General features: G+C 28.6%; 1 protein-coding gene across 3 annotated transcripts in view; it reads right to left on the bottom strand.

Moving 5' to 3' along the window:
• Positions 1-23,372, bottom strand: part of LOC107444614 (Lk6 kinase) — a 34,950-nt gene extending 11,578 nt beyond the window's left edge. The window contains exons 1-5 of one of the 3 annotated variants that reach the window (XM_016058826.3): positions 22,566-23,372; positions 4,658-4,807; positions 3,274-3,371; positions 2,005-2,126; positions 62-93 (exon numbers count right to left, since the gene is read on the bottom strand). In XM_016058826.3, the coding sequence (XP_015914312.2) occupies positions 62-93; positions 2,005-2,126; positions 3,274-3,371; positions 4,658-4,807; positions 22,566-22,722 (559 nt within the window). In that variant the 5' untranslated portion in view covers positions 22,723-23,372. Of the gene's footprint in view, positions 1-61; positions 94-2,004; positions 2,127-3,273; positions 3,372-4,657; positions 4,808-7,243; positions 7,380-8,477; positions 8,776-22,565 lie in introns of those variants that run through there. The other 2 variants (XM_016058827.4, XM_071181328.1) reach the window with 2 other exon arrangements.
• Between the last annotated feature and the right edge of the window lie 649 nt (positions 23,373-24,021).

The raw sequence follows: 24,021 nt of genomic DNA, 5'->3' as shown, positions 1-24,021 counted from the left end.
GTACATTAGAAAAGGATACAGGCAGGAAAAATATATAAACTCAAAATAAGAGGAGACTTACCTCCATAACATTTTTCAAAAATCAACAGAAACCTATAAGAATAAACAAATAGTTTGAATGTTAAAAATTTAGTTAAGTAAAAAACACGCATAAATTTTTTTTTGTTTCTTTGTTTTTGTTTATTTATGTCTCAACTTAATGTACAATAAATATTTAATTCACATAGCCAGCTGAAAGGTTTAGGAAAAATTGATAAAAAGAGTTTTCATAATTAATTATATACATTCATTTTATATATTTATACAACAAATAACAAAAGATTTCCTTAAAGAGTAAAGACAGTTAAGTTTCGGATGAAAAATTTCAATTGCAATTTTTAAAATTTTTATTAAAAATTATGACTTTGGATTAATTTAGCAAAAGATCACTCTTTTAAAAATTTTGTAATTAAAAACATTTACAATTACAATAAATTCAAAACTGCAGACAAGGACTTAACATTAGGGAGTAAATCAAGGCATTAACTCTTAAAAAATTCTGTTTACTTCCTAAAAGTTTATTTTGTTTTATATAATTTTAAAATAGTACAATTACAAACAGTTTTAATTCTAAATCTTAATAAAAAATTTATTGAAAAAGTCAAAGCAGATATCAGAAAATTAAAAAAAAATACAATTTTAAAAAAACTATTTGCATTTATTTACTCCATTGCAGTTTTTTCAATGAAAAATTTAAATTAAAGGACAAGAAAACATAATTTCAAAGAATCTACATAATTGGGAATAAAAATGTATAATACAAAATAACAAAGCATATATTTAGACTAGTTATCACAGTTTGCTAACAAGGTGATTGTAAATCATTTAGTTGGTAAATAACTAGGGAAAAAGTTAAAAGGAATGAAACTCAGATAAATAGTTTCATTGTAAACTAGAGCACATTATTAGTTTAGAAATTTTGAAGAAATCACAATTATCTGTGAATTTTGAAGAATCTGTAAAAATTTTTATATTTTTATAAACAAATTTTAATCTACAAACACAAATAGTTTTAAAATTTTCTTTCCCTAAAAAATGAATGGGGATTACTTTGCACAAATCTATAGAAGCTACAACTCCTACTTTATGATTTAAAAGTAAAAATATGTTGATTAGAAGATTATCATCAATTTAAGTCAACTAACAGGAATAAAGATGTGCTTAAACACAGTTTTTTTCTTTAGCTGATTAACTTTAAACATATTAACAATTAAGAACTAATATTAATTTCAGAATAATTTTCTAAAATATTAATTTCATTACTAAAAAAAATCATGCATATTGTTGCTAAGAAGTGCAGCTATAAGGAATCAAGTTTTTCCTTATATACATGGCTTTATACAAATTTAATGCATGTAAATAGCTTTATTCCACCTCATTGAAGGGAAATTAAATTATAGTAATAAAATAATAGTAATAAAATAGTGAATAGTAATGAAATAATAATTTCTAGTAGGTTACTTAAAGGGAAAAAAAATTGAGATGATTTAGGTTCAAATTCGGTAGGTAAAAAAGTTTGAGACACAAAATAATCAGACACACTCATTTTTTTCAACATCAAAAATTATTTTTACTTCATTTCCATAATTGTTTAAAAAAATTTAGTTACACTACTGAATAACATTTATAAAAATGCAATTTATATCTTTCAAATTACAATCAAGGCTTTTTCAAAATTTTGAGAGAAAAATAACGCCTTGCTAGGGATTTTTTAAGACAATAGGAACCCTGCTAACAGTCATGTTAGGAATTAATAACAGTTATAAAGAAAAGCATATTTTTTCCAAAACAACATTTTATAAAAAGGAAACAGCCTTTAAACTGTCTTAAAATATTTAAAAATATTTGTAAAATAATAACTACACTCACACAGAATATGCAACATTATCAAATAAATATTAGTAAAAAAAGAAAACACTAAAGAAATAGTGTTGGAAATCTGTAAGTAAAATATAAGAGCAATACCTATCTTGTTCTTCAAAAAACTCAACAAGTTGAATGATATTTTGATGTCCTCTACAATGATGGAATGTTTCTATCTCCCGAAAAACACGTTCTCGTGGATGTCCAGGTTCTTTTATAATAATCTGTAAATATAATGAAATTTTATTAAAAAGGGTTTTCATTTAAAGTTAATATATATAAGCGAAGATAGCTTAATTTATTATCTGAAAGAGATTATTTAAAGTTCTCATCAATCAGAAAGGTTAGTTTGCAGTTAAAATATAATTATTTTTAAGTTTAGTTTTAAGATCCTTTTAATTTTATTCAGCGTAAAAGAGTTTTCATTTTTTTATGCACTATGCTATAACATACACATAACTAAATCGATACTGACGAAAATTCGATGCGAAAATAACTTAGATTTATCTAAACTTTTGCACGGGCGATTCTTAATAGTAAATTAAAAAGATTTTTATTAAGAGTAGTTAAAATTTTTGTGCAAAAATCAATTAAAATTTAAGTGGTTAAACTGTTTCTAAGAATTGTTTTTTAAAAGTGTATATGTAGTTGTTAAAGCCCAAAAGCTGCAAATACCGACTTTGCAGCTTTGAATGCAATATAAGTCAGCAGTCAACAGTTACTTTTGAGGTATATCTGAAAAATTTGTTAAGCATCTTCATTTTGAACTTACATCAGCAAATTATGGCATTTAACAATGGCAAATTTATAATTGATGAACATAAAGGAAAATTTTTTAGTTGATGTAAAAATTAATGCATGCTAAATGGTGACAATTGCCAGTGTAACTCAGACATAATGCTTGTTTGAATGGTGTTATTTAATGGGGAATGATGCCATTCATTATTTTCAGTTCCTTATTTACAAATTTTAAAAGAAAAAACAATAATTTGAATTTAGTTTATTACTTGTTCGACATGCTTGCCATCAATAGCTATGATGCGGCAATTAGTAACATTTTGCAAGACTTGTATACTATGCAAATGAAGATTCAGTATGCTTTGTGCTATGTATATGAATAGAGCTAAATAATCTGAACACATTGTACACAATAATAGCACAAAAATAACTCAATTTTAGTTTCAACATTGAGGAAAGTTCTTATTTATAGAGCTATAGTATATTCATTTTTGTGCCATTATTAATGCTTTATTCATAGGTAGGACTATTTTTATAAATTACTTTGGATGTTAATTTTGAAAAAATATGAATTTAATTTCCATTTCTTCAAAATATAATAACTGAACAAATAAAGAGAAAAAAAGAACTTACTTTGACTGCAAATTCAATCCCTGAGTTAATTTGAACACAAGTCCTCACAGATGCATATGCACCCTCCCCAAGGATCTCGTCTGTCATTCGATAAGAATCTTAAATAAATATTTAAGACACTTTATTAATTTCTTGTGAGAAAAAAACTGTATACCATAAATATACAAAGTAAAATTTAATTTTATAAAAGTTCAGGTAATATACATTATCTTATCATAAAATATTTAACAGTTAATCAATAATTTCAGCTTTATTATAGTTTGTTTTTGTCTCCAAGTTGGAAATTTCACGACTCATTTTAATCAAGAGTTACAGTTAAAAATCAAACAACTTTACAATCGACAAGACGCTTTTGGAAGAGCAGTTATCCTTTCTCACTATTTCTATACTACAAGCTCTTTCCTCTAATAAAGAAGTCAAGAGTTTCTGAGTGCTGAGATGCAAGACTTTGCTTGCGACTTTCCATAATAAAGTGTCTTCTGGTGAATTACCTCCCACTGTGGCATTGTTACAGGGAAAGAGAAGGCTGTCTACCTTACCAAGAAGGGTCTTAAGTTCCTCAGAAATCTTCATTAAACTTGCAATTCCATTCAGCTAAATTGGAAACAGCTAGGATTTTCAAGTGCCCCCACGAAACAACTTTGCATCTTTCGAGGGGAAAAACTTGGATTGCATTATTCTCTAAGCCACAACTTGCTCCTGACTTATCTCATACAGCTGCAGGGCACAAGCATCTCCATGCCCATTTTTATTTTTTATTTATTTTTCTCTAAATTGTTGACTTGCTTACAAGTACATGTTTTCTTTGTATGACTGGCCAGGAAATGAATAGCTTTGTATTTAGATGAGTGCCCTGTACTCTCTTCTTAAACTACTCAAGAAGAGAAATATTAGAGAGCCTGTAATCCAATGGCCTATTAGTCAAACGACTGGCATTTGATAATAAATCATTTCAGTTTTATTTCAATGAGTTTTTATGAGAGGGTACATTGGACAAATGTATAAAGCATAATGTGATTTCAGCAACAACAAAGAAATTGTCTCTGCTAAAGCCACAAGCAACAGCTACTATGAATATGAACCAACATTTTAAAACATTTTATGGAACCTAGCCATTAAACCTTTGAATAGATATAAACTCAGCACTTACTTTCTCACGAACAATAATCCAGAAGCCTAACCATGATATTTTTCATTTTACAGATGGAAATTAACAAATTTTAGAAAAATTGCCAAAAAAATTGGGGCAAAGTCTTCCAGGTTAACCAACTTAAACTAAACAGAAATTCCTTACAAAAATGTGCTACACATTTAATCATTTAATATTTTAAAATAAATGAATAAGATACATTGAAAGAGAGTATAAAAGGCTTGTATCATCTACCTGTAAAATTATCACAATAAGATCTGGTGCGTTTCTTTTTGTTGCGTCTTCGTGTATGCTGATTCTTAGGAATTTCTATTGGCTGGGGTGCTGATCGTAAAATTTCAGCAGAAGCTTGCACTTCACTCTGTATTTGCTCCAATATTTCATCTATCAAAAAGAAGAAAAAAAACAGTAAATAAATTTTTTAAAACTGAAAGTGAATGAATATTAGATGTGCTAAAAAGTCAAAGTGATAATATGCTTTTTAATGTAAATAAAATTTTAAAAATAAACAATTCTTGACGGCCATTTGTGGCAATGTCCAACACATTGCCACAAATGGTGGCAAAAAGACCTGCATTTTTTCTGTAATTTGATGTGCATGATATGACTATTAAGTGAATTAGGATTTAGTGCAGAAGTTTCATAAAAGTTTTGTTCTTATAAAAGATCTACACATAATTTAGAGAAAATATTTTTTAATCTGGTTTTGTAATCTTCTGAAAAATCACAAAAAGCAGTGCTTTGTTCTAAATTTTTGTAAAAAGAATCCTATTGTTTGGGAAAAATAAATTCATGATTTTCTGAATCTAAAACTATATAGAATTGCAACATTTCTACTAAGATTCTGTTTTTGTGAATAAATAAATAATATATATATATGAGAATAAGTTCCTGTTTTGGGGAGAAAATACAAAAACGACGTATTTCAAAAATTCGTAACTATTAAAATTATCAATTTAAGAGGATATCTACCTTGTATTTCCAAAAAGAATACTATTATGGATCCATTTTGAAATGAAAAATATTGTAAATGATACATTTTTAAGATAAAAAATTTTTATGAAAAAATATGTTTAAATGATAAAAAATAGATTTTAATGATAAAACAATTTGTTAAAAGTCCGTTTTTGAGGTGAAATATTTTGATAAAAAATTATGTAAAGGGTCATTCTCCTTAAATAATCCTACAAACATATGGAGAGAAAAAAATTGAAACAACGTTTGAAATTGTTGAAAAATTTTACAATTGTTGTTTGAAACTGTTGAAAATTGTGCAACGCCGTTTAAGAAGTCAGTCAAATCAATCAGCAACTCGAGCAAAAAAAAATATTTTTGCAACTACACAAGCTTTTCACACTTTTTTTTTTTTTTTTTTGCAACTACAAAATATATTTTAACATAAAAAGAACTTAGTTAACAGCTGAAATTTTTATAAAGAAACTGCACACCGAGAAAGATTTTAATAGATTAAATATCAAACAAACTTTTAGAATAGAAAACAATGAAATTTCGAGAATTCACCTAGATTCAACATTAAGAAGAGGAAATTATAACTTGTAAGCTGTTTTCTTTTCCTACAATTAACCAGAAAGCTTGAAATAATTTGAAATTAAATATAATAAGTTAATAAATAAATCACTGGTCCACAAACTAGTATCAGAAAACAAAAAAAAATCTTTTAAAATCTAAATTAATATACAATATGATTTAGATTAAAAATAAATATGAAGCTTAAAAAAACTAATAGCTTTCAAAAGTAAATAGTCGTTTATAGTTAATATGTTAATGGCGATTCAAAAAGTGTAAGCACATAAACCAAAGGAGGAAGGAAATTTAAGTTTAACTTCTTTTATTTTGAATATTTTTTAAACGTTAAAAAAGTAATAAAAATATTTACAAAAAATTACGCTTGGAAAAATTAAAAATTACATTTGAAGAAAGAAAAAGTTAGAAAAATTTCTTCCAACAACAATTTCAAATAAAAGTTTAAATCACAAAAAGAAAACATTAAAGATTTCTTAAGAATATTCTTCTTAAAATTTTATAAAATGAATTTAAATATAAATTTTATAATAAGCAAAATTATATCTTTCATTTGAACTTAATTCTAATATTATGACATAAAAAGTCCCTTAATAAAAGTTTAATCAAAAATCAAATAAAAAAAAGCAAATTTCTGACATAAACTTGGGAGAGGGGGATTTCTGATTTGCTTACTTTGCTGACAAAATGTTTGGCGGGTGGGTATAGATAACAATAGATATTTAACAAACGAAGCATAATAGATACTAATTTAAAGTAAAGTCTCTTAATTCATTCAATAAGTTCAGCAATAAAAATAAAATAAAAAACTGCAAACAGCCTTTATTTGCAACTATTATTTTATTTTCTGTCTGCGGAATCCCCTTGAAGTGTAAATCACTTAAAAAATAAATAAATAAAAAATTTATGCACACATCCAAATTCCTCTGTTGAATGAAACTGGATGTACTATTTAAAGAATTATCGTAAATCTTTTAGTACTAGCGTATACCAGTAGTAAATATTACTTGAGAAAATACAACCAACACGATATTAATTCTCTTAAAACTCAGCTATATTGAAAAATAAAAACAAATTGGAAAGAAAAAAAAATTATCTTAATATTCAAATCAAGAAAAACGTGAGCTATTCCCTTAAGTGTTGTAGCTAATATTTTTGAAAATAAAATAAAAATTAAATTCAGGGCCGAAAAACATGTCCGTTTTACTACGCAGAACCATTTTAAAAAATATATCTCGAACTAGTTTTAAAATGATTTATATTCATCGTTCAGGAAACCTGTTTCCAAAAGCTCGAATGATAATAATGTCTTCTGTGACCCGAGAAAGCAGACGCCAACTTGTAATAATATATCGCCAAAAAAGAAGAGCTCCGAGATTTGAAAACAATACATTTTGGATTAAATGCACCTGGAATTCCTTCCGCGTGCGTTTTAAGAATGACTCACGTGCTTTGGACGTTTAAAAGATCTCTTCAGCACCTCGTCAACTTATTACATGCGACTTACTATTTGAATATACAGTAGTAAATCCATAAAACTTTGGCGGAAACATAAATGAATAAATATTCTTCCAAACAAAAGTAGAATGTCGAAAACAGGACACTTTCAAATTAACATATTTGACGAAAATATTCGAATACATTTAAAAATGATTTCAAATAGTTTAAAAAGCAGTAACGGTATTATTAATTAGCATTAATTTTACGAAATCATATAAAATTTCTTTAGTTTTATTAGCATTTCGTCAACAGAATATCATTATTTAAATCAAAATGCCCACATTCTTAGTGGCACTATTCCTCCAGCTAAAAATAGTTTTCGTGTAATGCTGAACAAACAGTAGTGATACAAAACAAACTACAATTAACTAACAGTTCAATTTTCTTCCGTTCTAAAACATTTAATAAAATAAATCATATATATATATTTCAATAAAAGAATGTTATTACCATGAATTTTTTATACATCGATATTTAAATAAAATCGCAATACTTAAGCAGTTAAAAAATTAAATATTGTCCATACTTAAAAAAAAAATTAATACATTAAGATTTGATTATTAGTAATAAGTTTTATGCCATGAATTTAGGATGAGTTACAAATATTTATATTTATCATTTAGTTTCGACAGGTATCTTAAATTAAATGAATTACATACTGTATGAAACAAGTGTGAGCAAATATTTCCAAGGTGATATTTTAATAAAAAAGAAGAATATTTCTATAACTAAAACACGAATTCAAAGAAATAAAAACTTAAAAATTTATCTCTGTTTGAGAGAAAAAAATATTTAAATATTAATATTTTCCCCGCATCTTTCCAGATATTCAAATAATAAAAATTATTAGAAATTATTGATATTGTGTACACAAAAATTAGAGGATAAATAAAACAATAAAAAAATTAACCATAAATATATCTTTCCAAAAAAATCTATTTGGTTTAATAATAAATGGACATAATTTTAAAATAAACGTTTCAAATAAGTATGAAGTAAATTAATTACATACTTAAATGGCTTTTATCCTTCATCTTTTCTTTCTTTCTTTTCTTAAAATTGTAACACAACAATCGTCAAAATTCATCACTCAATGCATATAAAATATAAGAGACCAGTAAACTGTGTTCGATTGTTTACGTCGAAAACTGATTTTTGACATGGCGCGCGTAACCTGTCCAAATGTCAAAAACTGTTAGGAACCGTCAGAAACTGTTAAGTGAGGCAGCACATCTGCGCGTAAGCTATCTTAGCACAAAATGTAATATTTCAGAGCTAGGAAGGCACTTTTTGCACAATAAAACAACGTTTCATCGCTAATTTATCGGAATTGCGGTTGCTTATCACTAGAATCAAATTGCATGGTTAAATATTGCACTGAACCTCCAACAGATTGCATCATAATTTATTTAAAGATAAATTGGATGCTAATTGAAAAGTTCGAGTAATGGGAAAAGAAAGATGTTCAAATTGAGAAACACTTAAAAAAAAAAAATCTTAATAGAATTTTTATCTTAATCTTAGAAAAAAATCTATTTTAGTCAAGTAAACATTTTACACAGGGTTGTAAAAAACCTAACCGGGCTTTTTAGTGGTTTTATGGTTTTGTCAGGGTTTTATAGGGTTTCTTCATGATTTATTGAGTTTTTTCTTTTTCCATTATTATTATTCTCTAAATTTTTAGAATTATCATTCTCTACTGATAAATACCATTTAATTAATTTCTACTCATCTAGCTATATTTAAAAAAGAAAAAATATTTTGAAACGGTACATTACAAGACTCACAGATCTGAGAAAATAGTATTTAAAATATATTTTTATAAATAATTCCCCTTTCTCATTGAATTGTGAACTTAAAAATATATATAGTTTGTATCTTATTATAACAGTTTCAATTATATTGTGACGTAGTATCTCAACTTTTCGAGAAGGAAAAAGGTTGGGTTGAAAATTTTAAAGCAAAGTAGAATATTGAAGTTATGGAAATACGAATATTTCAATGTATCGAATTTGTATTTTATTTTATTATAAACTTAATATCTAGAGTTGATAATAGATTGCAATTATGAAAAAACCTAAGCGGATTTTTCACGATTATAAAATAAATGGCAATTATGAGAAAACTCGCTCGGATATTTTAAAGGGCTTTTTCAGGTAAGTTTTATGGGTTGAATAAAATCATAACTCAGATTCTATATAAAATGTAATAAAATGCTTCGTTTTCTCAATATATTATTTCCATAATCAATATAACAACTAATGAAATAATAAGCTAAAGTAAAAAACATTTCTGAAATAAATTTTTAATTATTCAATGTCTAAAAATATTCTATAATTTAGTGGTATTAATATCTATTATCAGAGAATTTTGGCTTGAATATAGATAATTAAAAATCTTTAAAATTATTTAAAAATTAAAATTTAAAATATTCAGAAAGTAAATCGATTTGCAATTCAATTACTATAACCTAACGAAATAATTCTGAATCAATAAGAAAAATAAAACTTGAAATTTGAAATTAACAGCATTGATTTCAGAATTATCTTATAACTAAAATATTAAATTAGAATATTTTAATCAGATCTCCTTATAAGTATAAAGAAATAATCTGATCCATTCAGGGTAGATATTAGTTCAAAAGTTTATCTTAAAGAATAAAAAGTTGCTTATCACAACGTAACAGTCAATCAACGTGTTTAAGTGCGCGCTTAATTTTACACTCCATCCAATGATAAAGATGATGATTTACATGTCGTTAAAGAACACTTCAACTAACACTATTTTAATCTTCTGGACATTAAGTTATTTGTAACAAACACATCTTAACATTCTCCAGTTAAGTTTATTTTCTAATTGAAACATTCATTAAGACTATATATTAATTCATTTTTTTAAGGATTTTTTTTCTTTCAATAACTACAAGAGTTTAAAGACAAAATAATTGGAATACTGTCTTAAGTTATACTGATCCAAACGACAAAAATTTAGCTAGATTCTTTACTTCGGGATCGTAAACAACATATCAGTTGTACTGAGAATTATCTACAATTAGGTAACTAAATTGCAGGTTTGTTTTCAATATTCTACTTTTTAAATATCCTTTTCCTCTATTAGCAATATCCAAAAATAAAGCATATTTTAACATATATGACAAACTTTTAATCATATATAAACTATACAACTGTTTTCCTTATTATTACTATTTTATTTTATAAGTGGTGTTGAGCAGTCGTTCCAATTATAAGCTTACGTCTGTCAATAATCAACTCTGCAATCTTGTAATTTTTGGTCCAATCCAGAAGACAAGGAAACTACTGAATAAAGCATATTTATATCCGCCGTTGAACAGCTGACCCAATTTTGGGTTTACGACTACTTATGTTCAACCCCGTAGCCTTGTAATTTTGAACCAATCCAGAAGACAAGGAAACTCCTGGATCAGTACCCCCAGAGGTATTGATTTGTTATGGGAACTTGGGAGGACATAGCGACTCAACAGATTTAACGTGCTTCAGTCACTATTTACTACACGGGGATTCTTCGGCCGGCGGGGATCGAACCCACGAACTCTTGGACATGGGTGCAGTGCCCTACCAGTCAGGATATCCCTGCCAGAATAAAGCATTGAGACAAACTAGCCTTCTCTCTGATGGAACAAACGCGAATTTGTGTTGCATGGAGAGTAGAAAACCACCAACGGTTAGGCCAACGGCACTGGAATTGTAACTCGTGATCCGCCTACCACCCAAACGTTGGAATTCGAGCCTGGATCATCTTATTGGGAGCCTCCTCGGCTCATTTATTACTATTAACGGTTCAAAAAAATTGTTGAGATATATTTATTAGTTAACATAATATTAGGGTGTCAATTATACTCAGAAATGTAAGGGACCTCCCACAATTTTCATGCTTGAAGGGGGGATAGGGTTTCCAGAAAAATTGTGACAAAGAAGTACAGTAACAACTAGTGTGATATCAGTGATTTTAGTTTTAAAAGAAATATAAAAAATTGGCAGATAAAAACATTTCATATTATTTTCATCTTTCATATTTTTGAATTCCCATATCTTCAAGAATCATGATGGTAAATGATTCCAAGTAATTTTTTTATTTTATGATTGTTCATATAAATTAATGTGATAAATTAAATGAAACGGCAATTTCATTACATAAAACTGATATTGAAAGGTAATTTATTATTATAATTATTTTAATTTCATCTATTAAAGAGCATCTTGTACTTCTAAAATAAAGATACTTAAATATAAGGCAAAATATATCAAATTCTAAAATGCTACCAAATTGCATTTTTAGTATATTATTATAGTATATTATGTTTTTTGTAGTATACCATAGACTTATTTTATACAAAACAAGTACACATCTGAACATAGTTTTGTTCACAAATGCCATTAAAACACATAGCTAAAGTTAAAAACAAAATTTAAAATATGATCAATAACCTATAGCTATGTGGTGGGGGAGGGGTAAGATGACGTGCGATTATTTCTGGCCAAGTAGTTGGGGGTTAAATATATATTTTTTTTTCTCCTCTTTTTCAAGTGTAATTTTATTTATTGTTAGCTCCAATGTTCGTGCTGCTAGTACCTATAATGTAACGAGTTTAAATACCAAATGCTAGAAAACTAATATGTAGCAAGTTCTAATTTTTTTAATAAGTTACCTTAAAATTGAAGCAGTCAATGTTAAAAGGGGTACATAACAAATCTGCACTTTCGAGAAAAATCAAAAAAACTTTTGCCAATTCTGAAAAGATTGTTTAAATTGCTTCCAAATTGTTGGATTCACTTCTTCGGTCAGTCTAGAAAATTACTCGGTATTTGATCATCGGTGATTGGTGTTCCAAAACTAACAAAAAACCTATTTTCGTAAAAATTGTAAATACATTGACAGCTTCAATTGAATTTAATGGCAATTTTTTTAAAGCTTGCAAACAAGGTAAATAAAGTGATTTCAAACAGATATAAAACACAGGCGAAAACTTACACTAAACAATGTTTAGATACGATAAACTAAGAAGCTAATAAAATTGTTCCAGAAAAAGAATGCATCTATAAAGTAATCGACATCAACGCTGAAACACGTTTTGACGAAGTTATTTCCTGATATTTGACCTTTCATTTCGACACCCTTGACAACACGAAGTTTTCCTTGATCTGCAAGATCATAAATAATGACCACTCGTTTCAAGACAAGCAAGAGAATCACTTTAAAAAGTGAAAACCGCTATGGTTAATTTTGAGTAAAATAAAAATTCAAAAAAAAAAATTTACACGTAATTGCTGATTATATAAATGGTGCTGATAGATTCACATCATCAACTGAATAGATGTGAATCTATAAAACTTAATTTAAAGTATTGAATAAATGCTAAGATCTATTTTTAAAAAAATGATTTAGAAATAAACTATAGATAGATTTAAAGACAGCACTTGAAACTTGAATTTTAATGTAGTAGTATTATCCAATCGAAAATAGTCTAAAATTTAGAATATTATTCTTATAACACAAAACCTAGCGTAAGCACATAGAGGTTGCATTTAGCTTATTTTAGCTAACAAGACAGAGGGAGGTAAAAGTCACGTAAAGATGCTTACGTAATAATAAGAACCACCTCAAGTCATCTTTAAATACATATACTATTTGCGAAACTTAAATATTAAAGTATGAAGCGTTTTTATGTTAACGTTCTTGATAAAGCATCTAATTTAACAAAACCTTTAAAAATTATTTACAGTTAAAAAAAATTTGAGAATTGCGGTCATATGCCACATTAAGTTTCTAATTTATTTATTTAAAAACTAATTTAATTAATTAGGCGAATAACTAATACATCGAAGTAAACTTTAATCATACTCTAATCAGTTGGGAAACTTTCTTCCTACTCAACAAAAATGAGGTAGTGGTTCGCGAGATTCAATATTATATGCTTAATGGTCCATAAGGTTCAAACATTAGCTCCTACTAGTTTAGTAAAACTACAGAGAATGGTAAGAGCCAATTTTATCAAGCTTTTCTAAACTTAAAAAAATTTATTGCTAAAAAAAAATACTAAAAACATTATAAATTACGCAGATGATATTACCCAATATTACTAGCCGTGGTGGTTCGGGGAATAGAGAGAGCTCGTCACCCAATGAGGTAACCCAGATTCGAATCTCAGCGGTGACAAATCTATACAAAATCAGCACCCAGCTCGCACCGACCACAGTGCTGACGTAAAATATCTTCAGTGGTAAACAGATTATGGGTTACAGTCCCCTTGCAGTCAGGCTAATCGTGGAAAGTTTTCAAGGTTTTCTTCACCATGTAACGCAAATGAAGGTTAGTTTCATCAAAATGTCCTCTTAGAAGGTAAATTTCGTCCAATACTTGATCCAGGAGTCCCCTCGTCTTCTGGATTCGATACAAAATCACAAGGCTAAGGAGTTGAATATTGGTAGTTGTAAATTCAAAATTGGGTCGGCTGTTCAACAGCAGTTATAAAATAAATACAATATTACAGGTCAATTCTTTTTAATAATATTATGGTTATCATACACGCAAATTTACAAAATCCGAAATAGACAGGACTGCAAGAAAGTTTACATGTCTTTTGTCGAATAAAAGAATTTGTTGTATTTGAATCCATTTAAATTTTATTGTGTTTAGAAAATTTAATGAGAGCCCAGAATTGTAAAAGTTTGGATTATTTCCAGGAGGAAATTACGTAAGCCCCAACGTATTAAGAAGACACGCTGGATGGCCAAACTACGCAACACATAGTTACTAAACTAAGTGGCGAAGAAACTAGAGTTCAGCAAACTTGGATAAGAGCCACGGAATCTACACTATTCATTCCAAAAACTGAATCCTTTTGTCTGAAAAATTTGATGCTGAAATTTCTAATACCTAAAAAAAAATTCAAATAAAAGATTGGATAAATCTTTTACCTAATTGTGACTTGCTTCAAGTGTGTCAAGTGTATAAATTCTGACAATCGTATTAAAAAAGTAATGCCAAGTTAATGTTAAAAATGTGAGTAGCGTTTATGTTCTGCAACTTTTTAGATTAACCATAAATCACTTAGTCTACAGAAAACGTTGCTTTGTGGTTATATATATAGGGGTCTGTCCAGACATTTTGTGAAAGGTCCGTTTTTGTAAAATTGTGAAAAAAATTACTCGTAATTTGTGAATGTAAAATAAACGTTAAGTCACATTCTTTCAACCAGGGTCCTGCTTTTGTGAATTTGTGCAAATAGGGTCCTGTTATTGCAAGAAACTTTTTCAATGAGTTTTTAAATTGTAAAGAGATACAAAATTATGCTCAACACTGTAAAATTATAATAAAAAAATAAAAAAAATAAATTTTCAAAAATAAACAGCAATTGCTGTTACTAAATTCGAGACGCAACATGCAAATATTTGGTATTTAGCCTATACTGCTGAACGCAAAGTATTCATTTCGGACGAATAAAGGAAGAAGCGTCTGCCGAAGACAAAACTTAGTTCGTTTACATCTTTCTCCCCCACCCCCACACACACACCTCTGGGAAGGATTTATTGGATTAACAAAACAATAATGAAGATAACAAATTTGTAGAGTCCGATAAGGATAAATTATTTTGTGAAGGATCCGTTAACGCAGTGTCCGCGGACCGGTACCGGTCCGTGGATCAAATGGTACATGACCGCCCATTTCATTGAAACTGAATTTAAATTCCTAGGTTTATACCCCAAATTAGAAATATCTGTTTTCCATTAAAATTTTACTTATTTCAAAAAAAGGGGCCCCCGAATTTAGAGACATAAATTTTTAACGTTTGTAATGTATCATTGTCTCCGATTACCCCCAGATGGAACCGCCTCATTGCAAAGAAACAAGCTCAGGGTTCTCATTAAATTTAACGTTCTAGTAAGTTAAAATGTTAAATCACTTAATATTTATTTCTTGGTGTAACTGTATTTTATTTTGAAGGCTTGTTTAAATACAATTAAATTTAAATTAATAAATCAAAATAATCTAAAATATAAACAATCAACGTNGTCGCCCCCCCCCCCCAGCGACCGCGATGAAATTATCAAACGTTGACAGGTCCGCGGTGATAAAAAGGGTGGGGAACACTGCGTTAACGGACTCAAATTTTTTCTAAACAGACCCCTGAAACGTCTCCCAATACTTAATCCATATTTTTCCTTGTCTTCTGGATTGGGTTCAAAATTAAGAGGTTATTGAGTTGAACATTAGTAGTCGTAAACCCAAAACGTTGGGTCGGCTGTTCAACGATGGTTAAAATAAAATATTTAGATATTATTTGATGTACGAACTCAAATACAAAATCTAAAGAAAGTGTTTTTTTTGTTTTTTTTTGAAGGTAAGTGAGAAANTATAGTGAACCGAAATTTCGGACCCTTGAAAGTTCACTATAGCGGGGTTTGACTGTATATATATATATATATATATATATAATTCAAATGTCTGATATATTTTACTCAGGATTTTTGATTTTTTAAACAAAATAATACTAAAAATTAGAATCAAAGATTAAAAATAGTGCGTCAAAGTTGAAGAAACTTAAAGCGTCAATACAAAAATCAATTCCGACACTGATAATTAAAAAATGAAATGATAAAAGAGAGAGAGCAACGTTTTATGATTTTGCATTTTTAAGATAAAACATGAATCACGACGTTTACATAGTATTTTAGTTTTTCTTCCACTTTTAAACTAAAATGGAGTTACTGCTGTTAGTTGTGGAAAGACTTGAATTACGTCAACCATGAAGATCGTTATCGAGTCACAACTCAAAGGGGAAAGAACTGCAGCTGCCAGCAAATACTTTCAGTTACTAAGTAAAGATAAAATTTAACTCGTGATAACAATCGGATTTTTCAAACTCTTGCATAATACGTGTACAGTTAAAATGTAATATACCTTAAGACACAAACGTTTAAACGTCATTCTCTAATAAAAGACATTTATTTATATCCCGATAATTTACTCAAGCGTATTTATTTATCATAATAGAAAAATCCTATTCTGAATCAAATATTTATTTTATTCCTTACATTTATATCTTATAAAAGTTTCCTCATAAAAAAAAAGAAAAACAGGTGCATCTTTCCTCAATTGTTTGATTATAAAATAGGAAGAAAATGAAAACTATCGAATATTATATTAACACTAGAAAGACTGAAACTTAGTATATATTACCTAATCCAACATTACCCTATATTACCCAAAAGCAGTCAAAATGATTGGATTGTAAAAGAATAAATAATGTGTAAAGAAATTTGTTTAAAATTAATTTGTAATATTTTTTATATTATTTTCAGTTATAAAAGAAGTTACTAGTAAATATTAACAATAAAAAAAATTATATCTTGCACAAAAAGTCACAAAATTCTAAGAAATTGCGTCATTATATAACATCATTGTTTCTCGAATTGAAATTAAAAAGAAAGCAATCAAAATGACTTCCTTGGACAATCTAGGGTTAACAAAAAACATGCAGACTTTTTTTTTTCTTTCATAATATAATAAATTGATATCATTAGATATAATTATTTTCAAAACTGTTCTTCCACCTATTAAAAAACAATCAGAAGCAAATAACAATAGTTGACAAAATTTTAGAAACAAAAAAAAAACGCAGAAAACACAATAACTTCTTACAAGTAATAATAAAAAGCAAAGATTTCAGAAAAAAAAGAGCGTTATTTTTAACACAGCATGAAATAAATATAACATAAATGTATAATATAATATAACATAAATGTATAATATAATATAACATAAATGTTAACTATGGCAAATTTAGTTCTAAGGCAAGTAAGTATCAAAAAGATTATTATTCAATTAAATATAAAAAATAAAAAAAATCCCTTTTCTATTTCAGTATGTTTTTTCTTCCTTTGAGAAACAGAAGATTCTTTGGCGTACCACATGTTTATATATATATTTAATTGAATAATAGATCACACACATATATATACATATAACATATATACCTATATACATATGTAACTAATTTAAAATAAAAAAAAGTGCTGTTTACAAAAAAAACAAAATATATTTTTTTTAATTAATCATGTAATTATTTCTTATTTTAATATTATGGGTGATATTCTCGCATTTTGTTGGGGGGAGGGGGCACTAATTATTTCCTTTTTAGCATTTTGTAAATAGTCATCAGAATAAAAAAAATTTTTAAAAATCTTGAAATCTGTAGCAGTAATTGCCGAAAAAAATTCGACGACGAAATCACACGAATCGGATCCCCCAAAAAGGGGTTACTCAAATGCGTGTTTCGTTTCACCATTAGTTTGTTGTAATAAGTGTAAGTATACAAAAAAAAAATATCGGATTAAAAAACTATGGAGAAATCGATAGCAATAACGGCCAAAAAATCGACAGAATCATTGCCTTAAGAAGTAAATACTCAAATACAGGTTACAAATTTTCCATATTGTTTGAAATATACCGGGCTATTTCAAAACCACGTGAAAATCAATATCAATAACTTTCCATCTTAGGAAAATTATTCTTTATTCAGAAATATCGCATTTATTGTAAAGGATGTATCCTGATGAAGACCTTTACGTTTTCCCAATAAAAGTTTTTCTAGTTTATTTCATTTTATTTTTTGTGTTTATATATACACTACTGGCCATTAAAATTGCTACACCAGGAGGGCGACACACACGAACGTGAAATTTGCAGGACGGATAAAGCTGGTTGTGGTACGCAAATTATAAACTTTTCAGCGTATTCAGGCGGTGGTAGAGACACCTACAATGTGTATAAAAAAGGAGATTTGACAGTAAGTTTCTCATACAGAAACTGAATTTGAGCGCTGTTCTTGGGTAATAAAATTTTTGCTATGCCTCGTGTAAGAAGGAGATATGCCTAGCAGTACGTGTCTGAGTTTGATCGAGGTCGAATTGTGGTCTACCGGGATTGCGGTTTATCATACTGAAGTATTGCTGCTCGAGTTGGTCGAGATCCCATGACTGTTAGCAGAATATGGAATCGATGGGTTCATGACGGTCATATGGAACGTCGTGCAGGATCTCAGCGGCCCCCATCACTTTCAGCCTCGAAGACAGACATGTTATCCATATGGCCTTAAGGGATCGTACAGCTACGTCACGAACCCGGAATCAACAAATGGGGTCATTTGCAAGACAAGTGTCTGCACGAACAGTTCGATGGCGTTTGCAGCAGCATGGACTGTCAGCATGGAGACCATCTCTTCGGCTACCCTTGACCCTTTATCACAGGCAGGAGCGCCTCCAATGGCGTGATCAATGACGAACCTGGACGCAGGAATGGTATGACGTCGACTTTACAGACGAATCCAGGTTCTGTGTGCAGCATCATGATGGCCGCATCCGTGTTTGGTGACACTGTGGAGAGCGTAGCTTGCATTCGACATCGTCATACTGGCCCATCACCTGGAGTAATGGTATGGGGTGCCACTGGATACACATCTCAATCACTTCTTGTTCGCATTGCCGGCACTTTGAACACCAGCAGTTACATTTCTGAAATGTTAGGGCCAGTTGCCCTGCCTATCTTCGAGGCCGCCATAACGCTACGTTTCAGCAGGACAATGCACGATCGTATGTTGGCCGCCCTATCCTGGCGTCCTTGGCATAGAACATGTTCGCCTGTTGCCCTGGCCAGCACGTTCTCCTGATCTCTCACCAATTGAAAATGCCTGGTCAATGGTTGCCGAACGGCTGACACGCCAACACTCGTCGCTACGGTCGACGAATTGTTGAAAAAGTTTGAAGCTGCATAGAATGCTGTACCTGACCATGCTATCCAATCTCTGTTTGACTCGATGCCCAGGAGAATAACTGCTTATTGCTGGCAGGGAAGGCTTCTCTGAGTACTGATTCCTCAGGATCTATACATACAAATAGCCTAAAAATTTAATCACTTGTTCTTCCAACTATAATGTATGTGCCCAATAAATATCATTCTGTTATTTGCATTCCTTCCTGGTGAAGCAATTTTAATGGCAGTTAGTATATATATGTTACTGTTAAAGTATATAATGCAGTTATTTCATAGAATACAATGTTATTCCATGAAATAACTGATCTTGTCCGTTAAATTGCGTAATATGTTATTAATTTGACACTTTAACTAGTTATTCTATGAAATAACTAGGTATTCTATAAATTAACTAATGAGAGATAGTTAAAGTGTAAAATAAACAATTTATCTAAAATGAAATAACTAGGTATTCTATAAATAAACTAATGATAGACAATTAAAATGAAAACGAAGCAATTTCAATTTTAAGGACTAATGCATACTGATTGAATTTTATCAGTGGTAGACAGATAGACATGCATATAATATACACAAATGCAGCTTGTGACCATAGCAGAAACTAATATTGCCTATTATAAAAAATAAAAAAAAAAGTGGTCAAAATTCCCAAATGTTATCTTTCAAACAATTTTACAAAATTTGAATACAACAGAAAATTTATTAAATCAATAACAAATTTCATAACTTCAAAAAACTAGAAAATGTAAAATAATTTATGCCAGTATAAATCAATGCTGAGTTTTATAAAACTAAAAATACATTTAAAAAAAAATCAGTGATTTTTGAACAAATTTTGTCAGAATTAAGTGGTGTCGAAAGAGTTTAAACTTTAGTTAAATTATAATTATTACAGCAGTTAAATTGCTTGCAGAAAGTTTTTATTCGCTTAAAGTTTTTCCTTTCACCTAAATCTACTGATAGAGAGTAAAATTAAACAAACGTCACATACAGTAATACAAGAAAATTCTAAGTGACATTCAGAAAATGCCTAAAATTTTCAGAAAATTCAGCAATTTTTTTTTTTTTTTTTTTGACCAAATTTTTATAAAAGGTAGCTCCAATGGAAAATTTGAAATGGAAAAAATTGCTTGGTAAGCAACTTCTTGCTGTTTCTAAATTCACTGAAATCCACAATGTTCTTTTACTAAGCTAAGCTCTTCATATAGTTCGTCTATGGAAAGAACTATTCTCACTCTTTGTCTAGAGCGGTGACTATGGTTATGAGGTTTAACTATTTTAAAGTTTAGTGACTATTTAAGACAGGTTCTGCATTGGGTTAGTAAAAGAAAGGGAATCTAAGAAGAGAAAATCTCCTCTCTTTGACATGTATATTACTTGTTTCCATAGTAGCAGACTGCCTTAGACTATGTGGCAAAGGGAGTTCTAGTTCTTTCATAGACAAACTATGCATTAACATTAAAAACTTGTTGCAATCTTTTAAAATGAAAACATGGATTCATAAGTCCACAAACTACAATAATAACTACAATAATAAACATAACATCTATCCAAATAAAACAGATTTAGTTTTCTGCTATGTGTAGTTTAAAATAAATGGTTAAAAGCACATCTTGATTGATCTTCCTCAACCCTATTAATCAATCCTTATTTTATTCCTTACCTATAACTTGTCTGTAATTTCAGCTGCATCGTGGTGTTTCTCTTTTTCATTCTATGCTTTGTCAATATGAAAATGCTGCATTATATAGTACCTGATATATGTCTCATATGTCTGATACATCACATATATGTCTGATTCTGTTTTGAAAACTTTATTTTGGCAATAAGTTTCAGATTAAAGTTATTTTTTAAAAAATGTTTTAAAAAACTGTTTTATTTAAATTTGTTCTTTAACTTTTGTTACAAAAATTACCAAAGTATCGTCTATGGTTTACGTCTCACCTGATTTTACTACATTATAATTTAAGCAAAAACTAAAATATTAATATACAAGCACACGTTTATATTCAAAATCTGTTTTAATATGTTTTATCATAAAACAATTGCTTAGTTATTACTGTTAAAATTGAGTTTTTACTGCTATTTTTTTATATATTTACATTTTATTTCATGAATTTATAAGAGAATAATGTAGTTTTACAATTTTTTCATTTATTTTGAATGGACAACAATCAACTTTATGATTTTGAAGTCAAATCAGTAAAGTAATATAGTACAAATGACTTTATGAATATTAACGATCCAAATTACAGGTAATAAGTTAAATTAAAAAAATTTTTGCTGAAAAATTAGTTTTTAGAACAAAATTATTTCATTTTATTCTTAGATTTCATCAAAATATAATGCAGCTTCATCAATTAAAATGAAGCATCACTTATTAATAAGGGTAATCTAATTTCCTTCTGATTTTTCAGTCAAATTAATAAAGATGAACAATAAAGGTAAAAATATTTTTTATTAAATATTGTGACAAAAAGGACTTGAAAGGCAATTAAATTAATACAATCTAGCAATTTTGTCTTTTTTTAAAAAGAAGTCTGAAAATACTAGATGAATATATTAAACAGTGCAATTCATAGCACATATTTCTAGGATCCTTTTTAATTAAATGAAATGGTAAACTTTAATGGTATAAATTAAATTATTATGGTATAAATTGGTATAAATTTAATAAAAATATTAAAGTAAAGCACAGTATTATTCCTTAATCCAAGGCAATTTTAAAAAATATTTCTGACATTAAATGTTCAAAACTAATATAACATTCGACAATTCTTTAAGTAATAAAGCTAATGCGCAATGATTGTTTACTTCAATAAAGTCGCCAAAACAGCGATAAACCTCCGATTTAAGTCCACCTATAGGTGTGACGATACAAAATCGACCGGCAGAAATGCATGTATCCATCCATTTGATTTCAAAGCAACAAAAAAAAGTTAATTTACAACGGATAACACAAAAGGAAAAACAACTAGCCTTATCTCAAAACAAAACATAATAAAATTATATTATTTGGCTAAATTAGATTAGAAGCACAACTCTAACAAAAGACATAAATTAGTCGAAACAATCAGGCAATAAAAATCAATAATAAAAGAAATGCTAAATATATATAAAATTAAGTGGATATTTAATGTACAATGTAGGTCAACTGATTTACTAAATCTTATTCAATAAAAAATTCCTATCTTAGTACCATGCTAATATTTTGTTTACAAACAAAGTCAGCCATGTTGATTTCAGTTAAATAATTAAAATTTGCAATATGAGTAAATAATCATCTTACCTGCAGTAATATCAGATCCAGGAGTACCAATGGGAGTATTTTGAGGTGTATCCAATAACAGTATTGATACCGGGTCTTCGGTGGTTGATTTCGTAGATGAAATAACATTGGCAGCCGTTTTAACATTGGGCGTACCGACAAACACTTCGGTTTTCATGTTAAATTTAATGTAGATCACCGGGTAAATTAAAATAAAATTGAAATGACAATAACTTTTTCTTTCAGATGAACTTTAAAATATACGGGTGAGACCAAGGAAAAACAATTTTAAGGTGTAAATAATAACTAAATGTAAAAATAATTTTGAGGTAAACTGCAGATAGAACAAAGGTAAACAAAAAAAAATAAATCTCTATAACTTGCCCGTCTCACAACTTCCACAACATTTCCTTTCAAATTAAGAAAGGAAATTCTCATCCGATGTTAAACCCAACGAAATAGCTAGGCTAAAGCCTGCTATGAGCTTTGAACAGCTCGGCTGAGGAGCTAGCTACGCACCTACTTTTCGACAGCTACAACACCATCCCTTTCCACACGTCTAGATTTCTGACTAAGAATATTGCAACCCCGCGGCTCTTTATAGGTGTACTGGAATAGAAATCGCCAAAGGGTGGATGTGATAGAGTGTTTTGTTATTTTCTTCTTTTTTTCTTCGCTAGATAGATATGCGTCGTAGAGATTGTTTTGTTAATTTATTTTCGACTAGCTGGCAACTATTGCATATCCGCCGCTGTTTAAGTCAGCTATAAAAATTTGTGACACTTTTCCGAAACTGACTACGAAGAATATATTTATATATATTTAATGGATTGGATAAAAATGACAATGAGTAAAAATTATCTTTATTAAGTGTTTTCAAGATTAAAAAACGCATTGTTTTATTTTGATGATATTTCGTCATCGTATCCCTTATTTGTATTTGCTTGAGAGATGGCATGTTTTTAAAAATATTTAGTTTTAATTTTTTTTTAAAGGATAAAAATGTAATTTTTTTGAACAATTTATTTATAAAAAAAATTATATCATGCTTAGATTACATTGTTTTATGTATAATGTAAGTGTGTTACTTTTGTTGTAAGTTTTTTTGTTGATTTTGTATGAAAAGTTAAGCATCAAATCATTTTTTTAATTAACAAAATTGGATGAAAAAAATTTAATTTTAAATAAATAAATAAATCTTTTTAAGAAATGTTGAAAAGGTATTTTTTCTCTCTTTAAAAAAATATTCTTGAATTTTTTTTTTTTTTTTTTCAATTATGAATCGATAAAGCAAATTTTTAGATTTTTTGAAGCCAAATTAAAGAAATATATTCGAAGCAAATACTATAATACTGTTAAAATAAATAAAAAAAATAAATAATCAATAGTATTACCGGAAATTCTTTAGAAAATTGGGATTCAATAAACTTTTACTCAGACTTTCCTGTATCATACTTAGAATGTTTACTTAATTAAA

This window comes from Parasteatoda tepidariorum, chromosome 5 (assembly GCF_043381705.1).
Source record: "Parasteatoda tepidariorum isolate YZ-2023 chromosome 5, CAS_Ptep_4.0, whole genome shotgun sequence".
In the NCBI taxonomy this organism is placed as follows: Eukaryota; Metazoa; Arthropoda; class Arachnida; order Araneae; family Theridiidae; genus Parasteatoda; species Parasteatoda tepidariorum.
Note: the sequence above shows the minus strand (reverse complement) of the source record. Positions and strands in the feature narration are given on the sequence as shown.